Here is a 19,211-nt window from a genome sequence, read left to right as displayed (position 1 = left end):
CATGAGAATAGCAAAAAACAAACAAACAAAAAAAAAACCCACCTTTGGCAGAAAAAAAACTGAAGGAACCATTTCTCCAGCTAAAGATACCACATTATGGTCATCATTCGGCAACGTGTAAAAACAAACAAAAGATGCACAGAAGAGAACAAGAAGTGTACAGCTTAAAAAAATATTTAAAGTTACAGAGTATGTAGGTGCAACCTGTAAACGTTTCCAGATATTTGCAAACAATACAGAGCCGAGCAAGAAAGGGAAAGAAAGACTGGATGAACTCACCAGTCTAAAATATGCTACCGCTACTCCGAATTATTAACTACTGATGATAAAGGTTTGGCAAATTTCAAATGCAAAAAAGGGTTGAACATTAAAAAAAGGACTAATATCACTAGTGACTAGATACAGGGGGATTTGTTCTTTGCATACATATAAATTATATAATATTTGTTTTCTTTATTTTACAACCTAGGGTGCTCTCTTAGAAGTTCCAGCACTTCCAATTGGTTTGTTTTTCTTGTTTGCAATGTGGTGGATTTTATGTACAATTGCGATGAGTGTGTGTGTGGTCACTCTTACAGCGGATGTGCACTTAAAAATACCCGGAAACCCTGAGCTTAAAATTAAAGGAGGGAGGAGATGATCACCCAAAGTGCTTTCATAAGAAGAGGAGAGAGCTTGGAAAGAGGAATACTGCCCAAGAAGGGTGAGAGATGGAAGCAGCTCGCCCCATGGCTCTGCGTGAGGCTCAAGAGACGTTGTTGGAAGAGGTTAGAGGAGAAGCCAACGGTTCAGATTTCCCCCACTACGATCTTACACAATGCACAACCGAAAAAAGATTGAAATCCAGAGGCAATTTACAAACTGTAACACATGCTTGTTCTGGAGAGGATGCAGCGGAAGCCCTGGGAAAGGACTTTAAGAAGTGACTGTTACTAGCCCTCGGGACATGGAAATGGCACGTTCCCTACCTCTCTTCGTAACTATTCCATGCCCTACAGTGCCATGAAGTTTTGCTCCTGCCAATTCTTGGGGATCAGAGTAAAATCAAGCATATCCTATTCCTCTGGCTTGGCACAGCACAGAGAATCTGCCCAAGCCAGGAGAGCCTGCCCACCCTTTGCCCAACCTGAGGCCCTATCAACCATTTGCCAGCAACATAAGGGTGGCTCCTAATTTGCATACAATGACGCCAGTTGTGTCCATTTTTATCATGGGTGGGGGGCCTTGGCTCACAAGAATACTACAAGTCCCAGCATACACTGATCTTCGCCAGGTCACTGGCATGAGCACAGGATACTGGGACCTTTCAGATTGCAGTTGTATTTTAAGGTTAAGGGCAGCCACCACTTGTTGATCCACACTGACACATCTCATCTAAACAAACCCACTGAGCTCTGAGGCTAAGCTGCAGCCAGTCCCTGGTCCGGCCTGGGGCTCTGCCAATCAAGGAGAGCAGGGATGCTGCTCTTTTGGGTTTCTCTTTGCAACAGCAGCAGGATCAGCTGCTAATGAAGTTCCCTGGTGCAGGTTCTCCCAAAGGAAATCAGGACTTTTCCAATAGCGACACCAAGGGGCTAGGCAGTTCACTGGGATGATTTCCTGAAATAGCCAACAGAAAAGCGGGGCTCTACATTCCCAAGCACAAAGAGGTCCTCATCTGATGCAGTTAATAAGCTCCCTATGATGATTAGATAGAATCAAGAACTATTCCTCACGACGTCACCAGACAAATCCTGCACTCTGCTTCTCTGGGCTTATCAGTGACCATGGCTAGCACAGTGGGGAGGCCAGAGATTAAGAGCTACAGAGATGAGGGACTTGAGTGTTCTCACCATTCTCTTGGTCAGTACAAGTTTTGATCACTGACTAGAGTCGGGAGGAGCCTGTCAGGTTTGACTAACATGGAGTGGGGGGTAGGGGAAGGATTTGGGCAGGTTTATGGGATGGATTTCTAGACTTTCTTGCAGCCTCCTCACGACCCCAGCCACAGCTGGCTCACACATCACTAGGTCCATCATGTTAGCTAAGAGAAACTTACTTAACAGGCTGATTTCTTTTAAACTTATTCCCCTCCCCACTGGCAGCAGAGAGCTCTAATGGATGACAAGAAAGTAGCTTAGAAAACACTGAAGTCATCTTATGGCAGACAGTCAAACCCTACAACCTGAGGCTACTATTTCAACGCTTGCTTGGTCACAGACAACAGCAAAGTGGAGTTTATCCATACTAGTGCCGTCTAATCTGTCCCCTGTCCTGACTGGATCTTCCCAGAGATAGCTGCACCCAGTTCTCACACTGAACTAGGTCTGGAATGTGAAGAGAAGGCCCTCCCACCCCATCGTCCATGCTCCTCCTCCCACCCTCCACATTCAAACCTCATAAAGCAAGTATCAATGGAAGCCACCAGCTCTCAAAATGAATAGGTTGGCCAAGGCTTGGAGAATCCCAGCTCTTGCTCAGTGGGACAAACGTCACCTCTGGAACTAGGCAGGCTCTTGTGCTTGCTTTACATAGTGTCAGTTACGTCTGCATCACAATCTCAGAAACTGGGAAGGAACTGCGCTGGCTGTTTGAGACGCTGTGGGTGTCAGTGCTGGGTGTCCTGATGCGCCCTCTGGGTGAGAGAGGGGGGCCAACAGCAGAATGAAGCCTTCACACAAGACCAGCCTCACTACACCTTGTCCAGGATCATGTTGCTTTAGCATGGCAGCTCTCCTGGCCCTCGCTTAGGAGGGAGGATGCACGTTGACTACCTGGGACAAGCTTCCCCCCCACGATGGGGACAGGAGCATGAGAACTCCTTCCTTTCCCCTAGAGCACAGTCAGGAGATAGGGACAAGCTTTCCTCAACAATCCTCACCCCTTTAAACAATTTCATCACAAGTAGGATTCAAAGAAATGTCAGTACGACACCATCTTTTAAAAAAAAAGAGATGAGTTTATTCCATGATCAGTACAGACCAAATGCATATTCACCGTATTAAAGTAAAACCAATCAATTACTCCAGCGCTCGCCCCATACTGACACACCAGTATTGTACTGTATAGTGGGTATTTATGGCACATAACGTTTTAACAGTTCACAGAATAAAATTAAAAGAACACACACTGAAGGCGCATGGGAAAGCGCCCACTGCTGGTGAGTGAGATTTGATAGGTGGTGGAAGGAGCCTTTCCAAAACTGCCTCCTCCACCTGCCCTCCTCTCAGCCACTCCTTTTAGGTATAAAAACTTTTTTTTTTTTTAACACCATATTTTATGACATTTAAAAAAACCCAAAATGCAACTTTCTGGTTTTACAGTTAAAAATATAGGCTAAAAGTTTGGAACTGAGCAAAATATAAGCAGTGTTTTTACACCGAGTTTGGTGGCTCACCAAAATCTTCAAACAAATATATGCCAACTATAGTCACTATACAATACAGCCACGGTTAAACACTAGTAACAGGGTGGTAGCTTCCCCTGGTGTTACTGGTTTCCCCACTCCACTCTATAACAAAGACAAATAATACCCAGTCAAGAGTCGAGCAGTGCCAAACTGCCTGGAGGAAAAAAACAGACTGAAAGAAACTGACTTTGGTTGGTAGTCTAGCTCCAATTCCTGGACCTCCACACAATGCTAAAACAAAAACCTCACTCAAATGGCCAGTTACACTTGACACCTCCACTGTACTATTCCCTTTTTCACAAGCGAACACTTACAGAGAATGGCTCCCAGCTAAAGGCTTGTGGGAAGTTAAGTTAAAGGCAAAGCCAGTGATGAAAGGACCAGACACAGCTTGTGTATTTTCCCATCTGGACCCCAGGTCTCCCATTGTTGCCAGGATACTCCCATAGGCAGCCTCTCAGTGAAGAGCATCTCTTGCTGTCATGACACAGCACTGTTTATTCATAGACATTCTGTAACTTAGAACCTTTATGGATAGAAAAGGTGTGAAGAACATGAAGTCCTGGATATACTGTGAATACGTTTGGCATAGAGAATGTCGAGTGATCAGGGCACCCTTCCCAGCAGCTGCATGTCCAATCAAACCTAGTACATAGTTGGCTTGTCTTGGTCGGTCTTTCTTCAGTGTGTGAGGGGGGGCAAAAGTCAAACTGTAAGGCAGACTCTGCTGATCCTTCTGAGGCCTCAACTGAAAGATCTGCAATGGTCATACATGCAGAAGGGCTGCAGGAATGCTCCCCCTCCCAGCCGCCGTTAACACTATGGAGAGTCAAAGATTCGCCGGGAAATTAAAGAGTCAGGAGAAGAAAACCAGGCGCTATTAGAAAAGATTCTCTTCGAATATTGCCAACAAATCGCTCTGGAAATTCATGTCGATAGTAGCTGCCATCTGAAGGGGAAGAGGAGATAGGAGAATTACAAAGGCTGCAGGATTGATGCTCACAAGAGCACATTGCAGGGATGCTGCACTTGACTCAATGGGTGGCATTAGGGGCCAGGGATTTTGTTGGGCTACCTAAACTTTTTACTGGTATAATCTAGTACTTTTTCCCTATAAAAGTGGACTTAAGTCTCCTGGCACAGTTATCTGCCAATCTGTTGAGTCTTCACTCAGTTCACCAAGGCATCAGCATTCCAGCAAAAGCACTCTGGCCTGCTTGTAACCCCCGGCTGATAAACCCAGCGTGCTCTAGGACTATCAAATTACACTGCAGAGTGATGCTCTGTCACTCAGCTCATTGCCGGAACATCTGCCTCAAAGAGCCCCACATCAGAGTGCCCAATATCCCCCCACCACTCACCGCCTCTCTGCGCCTTCGCTCCTGCTCCCGTTTTCTGGCCATCTCTCTCTGCTGATCCAGCATAGACTGAGAGGACTGTGGCTGAGAGCTCTGTGCTTGGGGCGCAGAGGCTGCAGCTGACACCTGCTGCTGCTGCTGCTGGTGCTGCTGCTCCTGGCGTCTTCGGACTTCTTCCTGAACTCTGCGAGCTTGCTCCAGGGCATCCTCATCATCACGACTCCTGCCAAGACCCGAGTGTCATTAGAATGGTGGGGTGCTTTGTGCAACCACATAAGGCATCATGGCAGTTTCTAATACAGCTCTATGGGGGTACTGCTGGGTCCTTCTTCCACACCCAGGGCTGGCTCATCATTGCTGTGATGAAGGACTATTTGAGGAAACACCCTTCTAGAGTGGGAAGGGATGTCTCAGATTTGGCTGTTTCAAACTTGTTCCTAGTGTGACCCATATCTTAGAGCTTCTCATGGATGCCTCCCTTCCCCACTGTGATCCCATAACCTTCCTGCGGGAACTCCAGCAATCACTGACATAGTGAAGTCTCTGAGGAAAGGACTCAATGTATTACATTTTTAATGCCAGGTAGCAGCTGGAAACGAGGAAGAGCAGCCAGCACCATATGTCCAGCCATCTCCCCCAGCAAGCGCTCCTTGAGGATCCCAGTTGGAGAATGGGCAGCTAAGGGGTTTCTCCCTGTGGAGTTTGTTGCATAGTCAAGCCGCCCATTTTGCAACACCCACACTGTGGAATGGGAAGTGCTTAGCAGAGAGAGATTCTTGCTCATATTGCTTCTTGCTTAACAGTACTGTTAGTCAGCTTAAGGAGGAGGAAACAGCAGCTGTTATCCAGTGGCACACCCAGATACCTCAGTGGTATGAACTGGGAATAGAGTATGATGCGGGAGCTCTACAACTTGCACTGGCTCTTGTGTGGGCAAGGAGCCCATCTCCTCGTGAGCCCACCAGGGAAACGGTGGCTATATTACACACACTGATTATGTTCAGAGTCCCTGCACTGCAGCATGTAAGTGCTGCCACACGTCTAGGCTAACAGAGCCGAGGTATAACCCGAGGGAGCTAGAGAAAAGGTGGCCTGGACAACAGGGCCATGTCTGGTATACCCCTCAAAAGGGCAGTGGAGACAACCCTACCCTCACCATCTTCTGGTTGATCCTGCTGCAAAACCTATCTTTTCCCAAAGTATCAGCAGTGGCTCCAAGACACCAAGCTGACAAGTGAAGCAAAAAGCAGAAGTGATTTTCCCCCATGGGGACATAGCCCCATTCACAGCACCTTGGTACCCTAGAGAGACAAGCTTTAGGAGCAATGAAATACAGATGTGCAGGCCTCTCACCTCATCCTCTCCTGCTCCCGCCTCAGCCGCTCCTTCTCCTTTTCCACCTGTTCTGCCTGAGCCTTGAGCGCCTTCTCCCGCTCCTCCTTCTCCCGCGCTGCCCTCTTGAAATGCTCAAAGCTGTCGCTGGAGGACTTTGCTGTGGAGGACGGAGTCGTGAGGGGTTTCTGGACCAAGCTTGCCCACGAGCCCATGTTCTTTATTTTCAGATCCTGTGAAGTCAAGAAGGCACCATTAGTGATGAACTGGGCCATAACTAGCAGACATAGCCTCCCAGCTAATATTAACAGCACACAGTAGCAGGAGTCTGGCATGAACCTTAGTGCTAGGCATTATGGTTAAGTTCTTAGTAAGAGGCCACAGAACTCCCCCAAAATCATTTGCTGAAGGGAACCTTCAGCACTTGTGACCTGTTTCAATCCAGCACAGACTGACAGTTACTGAAAGAGGAGGTTACTTACCTATAACTGGAGGTTCTTCGAGATGCGTGGTCCCTATTTGTATTCCCAGAGGGGTTACGCATGCGAACCATGCACCTGCAGTCGGAGCATTTGAAATTAGTGTGCATCGGTCAGTGCATGCGCCTGTGTTCACCTTGAGCTTCCAGCCAAGGTGATAAAGGCTGATGTGAACCGGACCATGTCACCAGTTCCTTCTCCAATGCGAATCAGACAGATCCGTAGGAGAAAGGAAGGAGGGTGGGAAGTGGAATACAGATAGGGACCACGCATCTCAAAGAACCTCCAATTACAGGCAAGTAACCTCTTCTTCGAGTGATGATCCCTACTATTCCACTGGTGGTGATTAACAAGCAGTACTTAAGTCGGAAGAGGGTGCAAGGATGAGGAAGGAATGGTTGTGTGGAGAACAGGCATGCCCAAGGAGATATCTGCTGCTGAGTCCTACACTAAGATAGTGTGCTGCAAAGGTGTGTAAGAACTCCAGGTGGCCGCTCTACATTGTCCCTAACTGAAGGGAGTCCATGGTCGAAGCCTGAGCTCTCGTGGAGTTAGCCTGCAATGCTGTGGAGATAGGTCGGCCTGACAGTTGGTAGCAGAGTGCAACCCAAATGCAACCCAAAATCCATTTAGAGATCCTCTCGGTGGAGATGACTTGTCCCCCGAGTCTTTCGGCTACTATAACATATACAGCATAGGGGAGTTCCTGATTGGTTTTGTGCTCGCAAGCAACAGGCCAGAGCTTGTCAGACATCGAGAGAATGGAGTTGATGTTCCTCTGCAGATGTGTGTGGTTTCAGGAAGAAAACAGTTAAGTGAATAGACTGACTGATGTGAAACTGGGAGACCACCTTTGATAAAACCTTGGGTCGAGACGTAGGGAAAGGATCCTTCTCAAACACTATAAAAGGCGGATCCTCTATCATAGCTTCAAGTTCACCAACCTTCTCGCAGAAGTGATAGCAACAAGGAAAGCAACTTTCATGGAAAGGAGGGACATAGAGCACGATGGTAACAGTTCAAAGTGTGGTTTTGTTAGCATAGAGAGAACTAGATTCATGTAACCATTGGGGTGTGATCATTTGGGTGGGAGAGGTTGTGATGAGGCCTTTCCAAAACCTAGTGGTTAGTGGGTGTGTAAAGACGGTGCAACGTGCTAATTGCCGTCAGGTGGACTCTCAAAGAGTTGAGGCAAGAGCTGACGACTTCAAGGACAGAACATAATCCAGGATTGGGGGGATCCCCATCAGTTCAGGCAGAAGTACTTTTTGTTGGACCCAAGATGAGAAACGTTTCCATTTGGCTCAGTAACATTGCCTAGTGGACCCCTTCCTGCTGCTGGAGAGGATGTCTTGCACAGCAGGAGAGCATGTGCATGCTAAAGCAAATGCCCATCCAAATACCATGTTCTGAGGTGGAGTGCACGTGGATTGGGATGCCTGATCTCGCTGTTGTACTGGGTCAGGAGATTGGGGAAGTTGTGGAGGGGAATTGGTGGACAGAATGACTATGTGGAGGAGATTGGGAAACTGGAATTGCCTGGGCCAGCAGGCGACGATCACTCTGTCTTGTTGGATCTTGTGCAGTACCTGAGGCAGGAAAGGTAGAGGAGAGGAGAGAAGGCGTAGTTGATTTGGTCTGACCAAGGAAGCAGGAGAGCATCACCCTGAGAGTGGTGACTGAGGCCTTCTCTGGAGCAGTATGTGATACATTTGCTGTTTGTTTGTGATGTGAATAGATGTCTGGTCAGGGTCCTCCATCAGGTGAAGATGCTGTGTACTACTGAATTGTGACGTTCCCTCTCGTGGTCAATTGCAAAACGTTTGCTGATAGAGTCTGAGACTACATTCTGTGTTCCTGGATGATAGCCTGCAGACAAGAGATCTGGTGATTGATGCACCAAGTCCAGAGAGAGAGAGGCCAATCTTATTCCCGTTTGTTAATACAGAAAACAGCAGTAGCGTTGTCTGACATGATGAGACCATGACAGGAGTGAATGAAACAGAAGAAAGGACTGGCATACCTTTCTTACAGCTCGGAGTTCCAGGATATTCATGTGCACCCTGGATTCTTGGGGAGACCACGTGCCCTGTGTCATGTGCTCATCCATGTGGGCTCTTCAGCCTATTGGGGATGCATTGGTGATGATCTTCTTGTCTGGTAGGAGGGAAGGAAGGGAACCCGCATGCATACATGACATGGCTCTGACCACAATCGGAGGGATGCCAGCATGAAATCCAGGGAATGACAGTTTGGTGAGTAAACATACTGGAGCCACGTCTGAAGGCAGCAAAGGTGGAGTTGTGCAAATGGGGTCACGTATGTACGCAAAGCCACGTGGCCCAGGAGGGACAGGAAAGTCCTGGCTGGTACATGATTGCTCATGATGCTAGTTATGATGAGATTTCACTGTCTGGAACCTGTCTTTCAGTAAGTAGGCCTGTACTGTGGCCGAACTGATGATAGCTCCTGAAAAGTTCAGAGACTGTGTGGGGTCTAGGATTGATTTCTCAACGTTGATGATGACTCCAAGGGATGAAAGGAAGTTGAGCAACATGGAGGTTGATGCTTGGGCTTCTTGTCTGGATCGTGCAATTAAAGCCAGTCTAATGTCTGACAAAGGCTGCAAAGATGGAAAAAACTTTGGTGAAGACTTGGAGCAGTGGCTATTCTGAAAGGGAGCACCCTGCACTGGAAATAGTGGGTGCCCACTATGAATCTCAGGAAACATCTGTGGGATGGATGGATATCAATGTGAAAATAAGCAACTTTCGTATCGAGAACCGTAAACCACATGGCCCTTTTCTAAGGATAGGATAATTGCTGCCAGCATGACCACTGAAAACTTGAGCTTGTGAAGGAACCGACAGATGTTGGAGATTGAGGACTGGTCTCCACCCGCCTTTCTTCTTGGGTATCAAGAAGTAAGTTGAGTAAAACCCTGTTCCCCGGTATTCTCTGTGTGTGTGTTCTACTGCTTCCTGTTGTAATGAGTTCACCACTTGGGTGAGAATGCAGTTGTGAGGATGGTCCCTGAAGAGGGACAGGGAGGGCGGTCTTGGAGGAGGTAATTCGACGAACTCGTATAGCCCTGGTGGATGCTGTTCGACACCTATTTGTCTATTATCATCGCACTCCAACCATGAGAAAAGAGTGCTAAATGACCCCAATGGGGGGAGTGTGTTTGTGAGGTGTCAGGCATAGTTGTTGGGGCTTGTGTCAGAAATACTTCTTGGTTGGAAGTTTTAGCTGTGATGCTGAAGCTTGCAAAGGAGGCCCAGGAGGGGGCGAGGTAGCGGAGTCTTTTGATGCTTCCTTGGAGGCTCAGGTGGTCTTTGAAGGCAAAATTGTGGGGGACCTATAGCGCTGGTGGAATTTGAGGTTGGGGGCAGGAGCGTAGATGCCCAGCGAGTGAAGGGTGGCTCTGGAGTCCTTGAGGGAATGCAGCGATTAATCTGTCTTTTGGTTAAAAGGATGGGATTCATCAAAAGCGAGGTCTTCAACAGTGCTCCGTACCTCCCTCGGGAAACCAGAGGAATGGAGCCAAGACACACTCTGCATAACTATGATCACAGCCATGGCCCTGCAAAGAGGTATCTGCTGCATCTACCCCTGACTGGAGGGCTATTCTGGCTATCAGCTTCCCTTCCTCAGTAAGTGCCTGAAAGTGAGCCCAATCGTGTTGCGGCAGGCTATCAGTAAATTCCTGGAACTTGCTGTAATTCAGGAAGTCACACTTGACTAGTAATGCCTGAGAGTTCGCGATACAGAATTGAAGGCTAGCTGAGGCAAATATCTTGTGTCTCAAAAGGTTCAAATGTTGGCCTTCCTTATCAGCAGGTATAGATTGAGGGTGCTGTTGCTTGGCTTGTGCAGTCACTGCCTGGACAACTAGGGCGTTTGGAGGAGGATGCAAAAAAAAAAAAAAAAAAAAAAAAGTGGGAGGGGGAGGGGACGGGGGGATGGACATACACAACACTCAGACCCCTTAGCAAGAACGTAATGCTTTTTGGCCCCTCTGGGGTAGCCATACATGTGGGAGAGGTGTGCCACGCGGTCCTGGCAGGCTCCAGAATAGCCTCAGTAATAGGCAGTGCAATTGTGGCTGGTCCCAGGTTTCTAGATTTCTTCCCGTGGAAACTGGAGTTCCCTTGAGAATCTCTGCAACAGTTCCTTGAAACTGCCTGTAGTCATCCAGAGGCGAAGGGGATGCTGCAGTCACTGCTTCACCTGGAGATGAAGAGGGAAAACTTACTAATTCTGGCAGCACTGAGGTGTTCCTCTTCCTCCAACAGATCCAAGCGTCTGCCAGAAGGAAACTTTAAGCAGGAGGCAAGCAAAATGTTCCCTCGTGGACCAGGCTGGTTCTAAGGGGAGGTATTGGGACCCGGTCCCTAGTAACAGCCAATAGGCCAGATCCGAGGAAGGTTGTGGTGGCCCCCACGGTATGAGGTACCAATGGCTCTGAGGTCATTGAAATGGAGGATGCTGCCATGGATGTGGTAGTTTCTGTGAAGACACGTAGGGGTGACAGGACATAATTGGTTCCTCTCCTGGTTCCTATTTTTCAGAGGAGGAGAAGGCAGACTGGTTCAAATGGTGGTACTGTCAGAAATGGCGGAAGGGTGTAGATCATCAGAGAGGATGGTGAAAGGACCTGTTCTGGGGAAATGTCCTGAGGTGGAGAAATCCTCTCTCTAGAGGTGGAAGGACTGGCTGGCTGGGGTGACTCTGGGTCTGGCAAGGCGAACATGTCCTGGGGTTCAGGTACAATTCCAGATATCCCCGGTATCACAGGCACCCTTTCCCTGGGCTGCTATCAGTGCCGGTGGCATGGACTTTCCCAGAACAGGAGGATCCCATGTCTTGTGGAGGGTTGGTGATGACGGTACTGTTGGACAGGTGCTTGGAAGTACCAGATTCCATTGCTTGTGGGACTTCTTCTCATGCCTATGAGACTTAGTGAGAATTCCATTCCCATGGCTCGAACTCGTGGAAGGAGCGTCCACTTTCTTTGACTTTGAGCAAGACTTAGTACCATGCTTATGGTATGCTTCCTTATCTCCCAGTTAGATGCCTCCACAGGCTTTGGATGTGGTAATGGGAGGTGTGCGTTCCTCACTGATTCAGGCCGATATACAGGGGGAGTTTTCCTACCTGGGTCTGAGTGAGACCTCATGGCGAGCTCTATGTGGTGCTTTCGGAAGCGGAGGGTCTGGCCTTTTTGGGTGTGGCTGGGAAAGGACTGGCAAATACTGAACCTGAATGTGATGTGAGCTTCCCCCAAGCAGTAGACGCAGCACTGGGTTAATCACTGATGGAGAAGAAGCGCGGGCAGGAGGCGCAGAGTTTGAAGCCTAGAATCCTGGGCATAGTCCAGTACCTGCACACAGGTACCAGGCAGGGTGTTGTATGAAGAAAAAAACAAACCCCAATCTTATCTTAACTAAGTGCTAAAACTGCAATAAAAACGGTAATAAACTGGTAAAACTACCATAAACCTGGGTAAAACTATGTACAACTATCTTTATTAAAGATGCACCAGAGAGGAGGACACTGAAAGTTCCGACCTGCACCATGCGGCAGTGAGAAGAATTGGAGTCACGGTTGGTCAGCCCCTCCCTTTAATACCTTGGACGAAGCACAAGGTGAGCCAGGGCGCATGAAGGGACCAACAGACACTACTTTCAAATTCTCCGACTCTGGGCACACAGTGTGCATGCTTAACCCCTCAGTGGAACACAAATAGGGACCATTACTTGAAGAAGGTGATGTTACCATCTGAAGGCTGTTCACAGTGGCATGTATGAAATGAGTTGGTAGTCTCACTTTACAGCTCCTGGTTCCCATATCGTCAAACCACCACATCCGTTTCCCCCATTTGTGGCCAGAAGTGTAGGGCTGAATGGGTCACAGAGACTGAGCTCCCTTCCCACACACAGGGAGTCCTCCCGCTGCATCTCAGTGACACAGGTGGGAGATGCTTGCCTTGCTGTGCCCAGGCTGTTCCTGATCTGCAGATAGAAGCTATCAGTCCTCACAGCTCTCAGCCAGGCCAAATTCTCTTGTACAATCACTTTAACATTAAAAAATTGGGCCCAAACCTTCATGAAGTAGTGAGGATAATAGTGCTGCCTCCCTCCCCGCCCCCCAACACGGATGGGGAGGGGAGGCGAGGCGGGGGGAGAGAGAGAGCGAGCATACGCGCACTAAAACTAGTTTACTCTGGTGAGCCCCACCCTGGCATGAAGGGACAGGTCTGCTCAATCTGGGATAAGACATGAGGCCATGTCCGCTTCGAGGCACCACAACCTGTGTCCTAAGCAGAAGAGGATGGGGGACCTAGCTGAGTAGATCAAACTGTTAGAGAAGGGACAACTTTGGCCTCGAATTTTTAGGGGCTTTACACTGAGTTCAGCCTCTTCTAGTAGCTCAGAGTTTCTGTGCCCCTTTCGCAAAAAAGAATATAGACCAAATGCTGGAGTGTAGGCAGGACTAAATAACCCCTTCCCCCAAACTGACTGCATCCAGGTGTGGTGAATTGTTACCTTTTTAGGAGCGACAGGTGTTTTCAGTTCCTGTTTTTGTCTGTCTTTGTCCTGTACTCCAGGTGGCGGCACATTCTGCTCAGGGGGTCTGATTACAGGCCGCCCACCCTCCATTGGTTTCATTTCTGTTCCTGAAACACACATATATATACCACGGTAAGGGCAAAAGACCATTCCTGCAGGCTGTCAGGGTATCTGAGTTTCCTAGAGCATTCAGGGAGTGATCCTGTCCCTTCCTTCCCCACTATCGAGGGCAGGCCAATTGACTGAGGTGTAGACTCTCAGGCTTTCACCGTGATGAGCAGTCCATTTCTCCATCTCAGCCTTCAAAGGGAAACAGACTAGCCCATGTTACACCCAAAACACACATTTCAACACTAACAGCGCAGGGGCTCTAACTTACTTTGCTGGATATGTGCAGGGGGTTTGATGCTCTCTGGGTGCTTGGGAGGTTCCTGTCGCAACGTGGGGCTGAATGTTTCATTTCGGATGACCGGTGAATGCATCTTCTCTTCCTTTGCTGCCATGGGCTGGGATTGCACGACAGAGGGTGCTCTGAGCTCCTGCCATGTTAGCACATTGAGATGGGTCAGTCACCATCCAAACACCTTCCTTGATGGAAGTCCATCCCACATCCACAGAGCCAGTAACATCCTGAACAATCCACCATGAGTGTCCCACAATGGGGCTGGCCTAGCCTCTAATGCATGCTCATGGAGAGTGCACCGTTGTGGGCATGAGCCCAAGCTACCAACACAGGTTGGGAACCCTGTGCTTTGAGAGCAGGCCCTTTGGGACCCCACATTCAGATTATGCCTTCCTTTACCTGTTTTTTCGGCTGGATATTTTGCTGAGGTGGTGACTGGTGGCCCAGACCCTGGAACTGGGGCATCTGTGGGGAATGCATCATGAGAGGGGAAGGCGCTTCTCTCAAGTGACCTGGAACAATTCAGCACCAGTCAGTTAACCTGTCATCACTATCGCTTGTCCAAACATTAACCGAGGTGAGAACTTGTCCTTGAGTCAGATCGAGCAGCATGCTGCTCCACAGGACTGACACCGTCTGCAGGTTGAATTTAACCCAGGCACACCTTACAAACATAGGAAGACTCCACACCAGTTTGGCAGTTTCCATAGTCTAGTCCTGCCCCTCAGTACTTCCGGCTGTCACATGGGCTGCACTGCCCCACTAATTCACACTAACCCTAAGCCCTAATTCAGAGCAACTTTAAGATTCTGTCACCCAGATCAGCACACAAAGAGCCATACGCTTAGCTGCATCTGTTTATTCCTCTCCATAAGCCTGGCAGACTTGCATGGAGATAGGGGGAACCTCCCACCAGCCTTCTTACAGTCCAGTGTCAGGCCAGTGCCATGGCTGTCACAGGCACATTCACAACGCACAAGGGCTGTAGGTGGCTGGGCAGTGGCAAGTGAAAAGGATTTTGTTGGATTGCCCTTTGGATTTGGCCATGAAGCCTATGGACTTCATTCTGAGGAATGGAAAACCTCCATACAAAATACATTCCTATTTTAAAGAATTTGTAAGCTCCTCTATGCAATTTCTTCCACTGAACCACAGAACACTTGAGAATCACTGAACATTTACTATTTTAAAACTCTCCTCTTATATTTCTATGCCCCCAGAGTCTCTCAAGATCTCTGTTCAGGAATCACACATGCACTTTAGGGCACAGAGAACTGAGGGAGCACCTGGAGACATCCATTTCATTTGATGTTTACTGAAATTTATAAGGGAAGTGAGCTTTCCTTTTTCAGGCTCTGGCTGGACTCAGCCAACACGCTAGGCACTAGAGAGGTGCTCAGCAGATTGCCTCATGGGTGGGAGGGAAGCAACTGAATTTCACTTGTCTGCACCCTTCTTTATTTGTCTGCCCTCTGTTGTTATAGCTCCCTGGCGTCGCTTGTAACAACTCTCAGAAACCCTATATGATGGTTTATGGCATTCATTTTAAACTACAGGTGGCCGGGGTGGGCGGGTTTGAAAGAGGCAGGATGTAGTAATTCCAATTAGAATTTAACCAAGGCACCACGACAAACACCCCTAACTAGAGATCTTTAATGAACCAAAGTGAGCCTCAGTTTTACATTTAATTGGAAAGACAGCACCTCCAGCAGCACCCTGCTGAGGGCACCAGCCTGGTGCTAAAGAGAACCACCTCCTGAATCACTAAATAACCTGTAACACTTTTTGCAATGCCTGGGTTTTCTTTGGAGGCCTCTCCTCTCCCATCAAAATCCTGCTCAATCCATTGACATCTGAGAAGGTCACAACCCAAAGTATGATGGCTGAAGGCCACTGACACATTCCTCTTATTTCTCCTACATACACAGTTCAATGTTTAGCATAGGAGGAAAAAATTAAAAGCACATTCTGAAAATAGCACTCCACCCAACAGCCAGGGGTCATTACATATCTAAAACAACACAACGGTAAAGAGAAGCAAAAAGAATTCATGCTAAATATTTAAGACAGAAAAATATATTTGTCCTTCACACAAGAAATGAATACCCATCTTCATATGCACTCTTATCCTGTAACAAAGCTTGTTAGAGATTGTAGAGAAAATATTCTTGATCAAGGGCACTATGAGGGAGACTAGGCTACACCATCATCAGCTCAAATAATCTTACAAGGGTTTAAAATCTGCCCATAGCTAGGAGGGACAAGGCTCTGTCTATGTCTCAGGGACCAGTCTGAGCACTTCGCTTGAGACTTTCCACCGCCCAATCTGGGTTGAATCACTCACGCAGTCACAGGCATTTTATTTCCTTTTCAGCGGTGCGTCCACTGGAGCATACCCCAGAAGGGCTGTCATTAAGGCAGGGAAAGCACTTTGGCAAGGCTGCTTGCCATCTGATCACTTGCTGGGGGCTAGCATACATGTACATGTTTAGTGTGGTAATGCTAGCTTGGCTATTCTGGAGATGCTGGCTCTTGTCACCAGATTCTAACTATTTGTATTTTAACATCTAATAAACTACCCAAGGGGACAACTTAAAGTGCTTGGCTAGTAAACAATACACAGCAGTCATCCTCCTTAACTTCAGTTTATTTCCTTTTACCAGATACTACACTGGCAATCATGCACTTTTGATCCTTTCATGGGGAACTTCCCAACATGCTTGCCAACGGCACACGAGAACTTCAAATCCAAACAGAATCAGGAAGCCTGATCTGTTCCTGGGGAGGTGGTGATTTATGCTATTACTATAAAATCACAAACCAAACATCCTGCCAAAGGGAGCAAACAGCCTCTTTTCTAGATGGAGCTCACCAACTGTACCCTGATTTCAGGACAGGCTAGACTTCCATGCTGAAAGGGGATGGGATGAATCTTAACAGGGCACAGCATTGCCAGTTAGAATCTGTTTCCTAACTTTGAGCCCTACAATAGTTGGTTTTCCCCATGGACTGAGATTTAAGCTCCCAGGAGAAAAGCTTAGAGTCCTCACTAGACTATCAAGTTATTTAAAGAATTCCTCCGAGACTAAATACGTTTCTTGATGACTTGTCCGTGCTCCAAGCCCGATGCCAACTCACCACCAGTATCTGCAAAGCTCAAAAGATTGTGGAACAATCACATTCCAACCAGTTTCAGAGTAGCAGCCGTGTTAGTCTGTATCCGCAAAAAGAACAGGAGTACTTGTGGCACCTTAGGGACTAACAAATTTATTGGAGCATAAGCTTTCGTGAGCTACAGCTCACTTAAGGTGCCACAAGTACTCCTTTACATTCCAACCAGGCATCCAACGCCCTTAATTTGTTACTAATTGTAGCTGCGCTGATGTTAAGAACTCAGAGGGGAAATTTCAGCACTCACCAGTTGAATAGGGGTCAGGCTTATGGTGCCGTGGTGATGGGTGGTGCTGGATGACTTGCTGAGGTTTAGCTGGCTGCGGCTGCGGCGGTGGATGCTGCTGTGGAGGTGGCTGAGGCTGAGGGATATGAGGAGGGAATTGCATGGGCTGCATGTGCATCGGCCTCTGCTGCTGCTGCTGCAGCTGTTGTACTGAGGGATGAGCAGGAGGCTGCAGGGGTGGCTGAGGCTGTGACTGGACCTTCACTGAAGGGAGGAGAGGAGTCTGCGGCTGCACTTTCTGCAGCTGTTGAAGGTAGAGCTGCATCTGGCTGGTGCTCAGAGGCAGGCTGTGATGAGGCGTGGGAGGCTCCTCATCCTCCAGGAGGACCTGGGGAGGCTGAGGCAAAGGCGGCTGGGGGAGCATGGGCTGCTGGCTTATGGCTGGTGACGCTGCTGGAGGACGTGAAGGCTTAGGGGGTAGTGCTGCGGCTCGATTACTGGGTCTTGATGGCTGCTGAGGCAGAGCGTTGTGCAAAGCTGGGGAAAAAGAGCAGGAATACATGGCATCACATACAACAGAAGAAAGAGCACAACTCCCCACAGCAAAACTGCACAAGTTGTTCTGCTTATTAGACTGCCATTACATCGCACAGAATACACATGGAACATAACACAGATCTCATGGCATCTAACCCCGTTTCTTAATCATGTGACCATACATCCTTCTCTAACACATCAAGTTATCCCCAGACTTGCAAAGCCTGGGACCATGTGGTGCCAACTAGGAAATGCAGGGCTGTAGAAGAAACAATGACTTACTGTAACCATGTCTCTTTGTATGTGTGCCCAAAGCACTGGAGCTGGAGAAATTTGCCTAGCAGTACACGTAGAGGGGCAGTGCTCATGCCTCATGGCCATAGGCCTACTCCTGGCTATATGAGGCGGCGCCACCCCAAGCATCCCTCAGTTTCTTTGCACTGAATGCCCAGACATTAGACTCCGATGCAAAGTGGACGGACAGTGGGTCGCAGAATACACATTGCATCACATCTTGAAAAACCACAGGTACATTAAGTAACCATTTCTTCTTCTTCAAGTAGATGCAGCTGTGTATTCTATTTTCCACTTAGGTGAATCACAAGGAGTACCACCCCCACCCACCCACTCCGGAGGCAAGGCTCAGAGTCTACCAAAACAAGGATTGCAAGACAGCTCTACCAAAGCTTGCTTCTGCCCTGGAAGATGTGGTGATGGTGTAATGGTTCGTGAACATACGTATCAATGACCACACAGCAGCCCTGGAAACGTCCAATATGGAAAGATCACTAAGGAACACTCTGGACATTGCTTGCATCCTCGTACAATGAGCTCACACACACTGAGGAGAGTAGCCAAGGCTATTTCATTGCTGTCAATGCAGGATGTTAGCCATTTGGAGGTCTGTGACGAGACCAGTTGACCCTTCATGCAATCTGCATATGGCACAAACAAATGAGGTGAGGCCCAAAACATTTTAGTTCTGTCCAGATAAAAGGCTAGACATTGCCTGACATCTAAGGTATGGAGATGCAGCGCCTCCAAAAATGAATGCAGTTTAGTAAAAAAAAAACTCCAGTAAATACAACACCTGGTTCCAATGAAACAGAAACCACTTTAGACAAAAATGTGGGGCGTGGTTGTAAAGTTACCTTGTCTTTGGAGAACTGTATATAAGAAGGTTCTGCCATCAGAGCCTGCAACTCTCTCAGTCTCCTTGCCGATCTTATTGCTACCAGGAAAGCAGTTTTCTGACACGAGCAAAAAGGAGCAAGATAATAGGGGCTACAATGGATGACCCATCAGAGTTGCCAGGACTGTGTTTAGGTCCTGCAGGGGAACTGGCTCTCGTACCGGAAGATATAGACAAAGAAGCCCCCTTAACACGGACACTGGAGAAGACTGATTTTCCCGGAACAGGGTATGAAATGCCAGTATTGCTGCCAGATGCACTTTCAATGGACTAAGCCAGTGGTCTTATCATAGAATCATAGAATACCAGGCTTGGAAGAGACCTCAGGAGGTATCTAGTCCAACCCCCTGCTCAAAGCAGGTCCAATCCCCAATTTTTGTTCCAGATCCCAAACGGCCCCCTCAAGGATTGAACCTATTTACCATTGTGGGCCGCATATGCAGGTCTCTGTGTGTTATGTGGGCTGCATCCACACTATATATATTTATTACCTGTATGGCCCTGAGGATGTCACATGGGCTGCAACTGTGTGCTGACTGGGGCACAAGTGGCC

General features: G+C 48.1%; 1 protein-coding gene across 9 annotated transcripts in view; it reads right to left on the bottom strand.

Annotated features, from left to right (window-relative positions):
* The window catches only part of BRD4 (bromodomain containing 4), a 251,052-nt gene that overhangs the window by 20,520 nt on the left and 211,321 nt on the right, over window positions 1-19,211 (bottom strand). For 6 of the 9 annotated variants that reach the window (XM_048834229.2, XM_048834234.2, XM_048834237.2 and 3 more), the window contains 6 exons: window positions 16,951-17,466; window positions 13,932-14,044; window positions 13,509-13,668; window positions 13,106-13,236; window positions 6,100-6,311; window positions 4,750-4,969 (listed from right to left, as the gene is read on the bottom strand). In XM_048834229.2, coding sequence (XP_048690186.2) covers window positions 4,750-4,969; window positions 6,100-6,311; window positions 13,106-13,236; window positions 13,509-13,668; window positions 13,932-14,044; window positions 16,951-17,466 — 1,352 coding nt within the window. Of the gene's footprint in view, window positions 1-2,917; window positions 4,338-4,749; window positions 4,970-6,099; window positions 6,312-13,105; window positions 13,237-13,508; window positions 13,669-13,931; window positions 14,045-16,950; window positions 17,467-19,211 lie in introns of those variants that run through there. The other 3 variants (XM_048834236.2, XM_075121633.1, XM_048834239.2) reach the window with 1 other exon arrangement.

Source organism: Caretta caretta, chromosome 20, assembly GCF_965140235.1.
Source record: "Caretta caretta isolate rCarCar2 chromosome 20, rCarCar1.hap1, whole genome shotgun sequence".
In the NCBI taxonomy this organism is placed as follows: domain Eukaryota; kingdom Metazoa; phylum Chordata; order Testudines; family Cheloniidae; genus Caretta; species Caretta caretta.
This window is presented reverse-complemented; position numbering and strand designations above follow the sequence as displayed.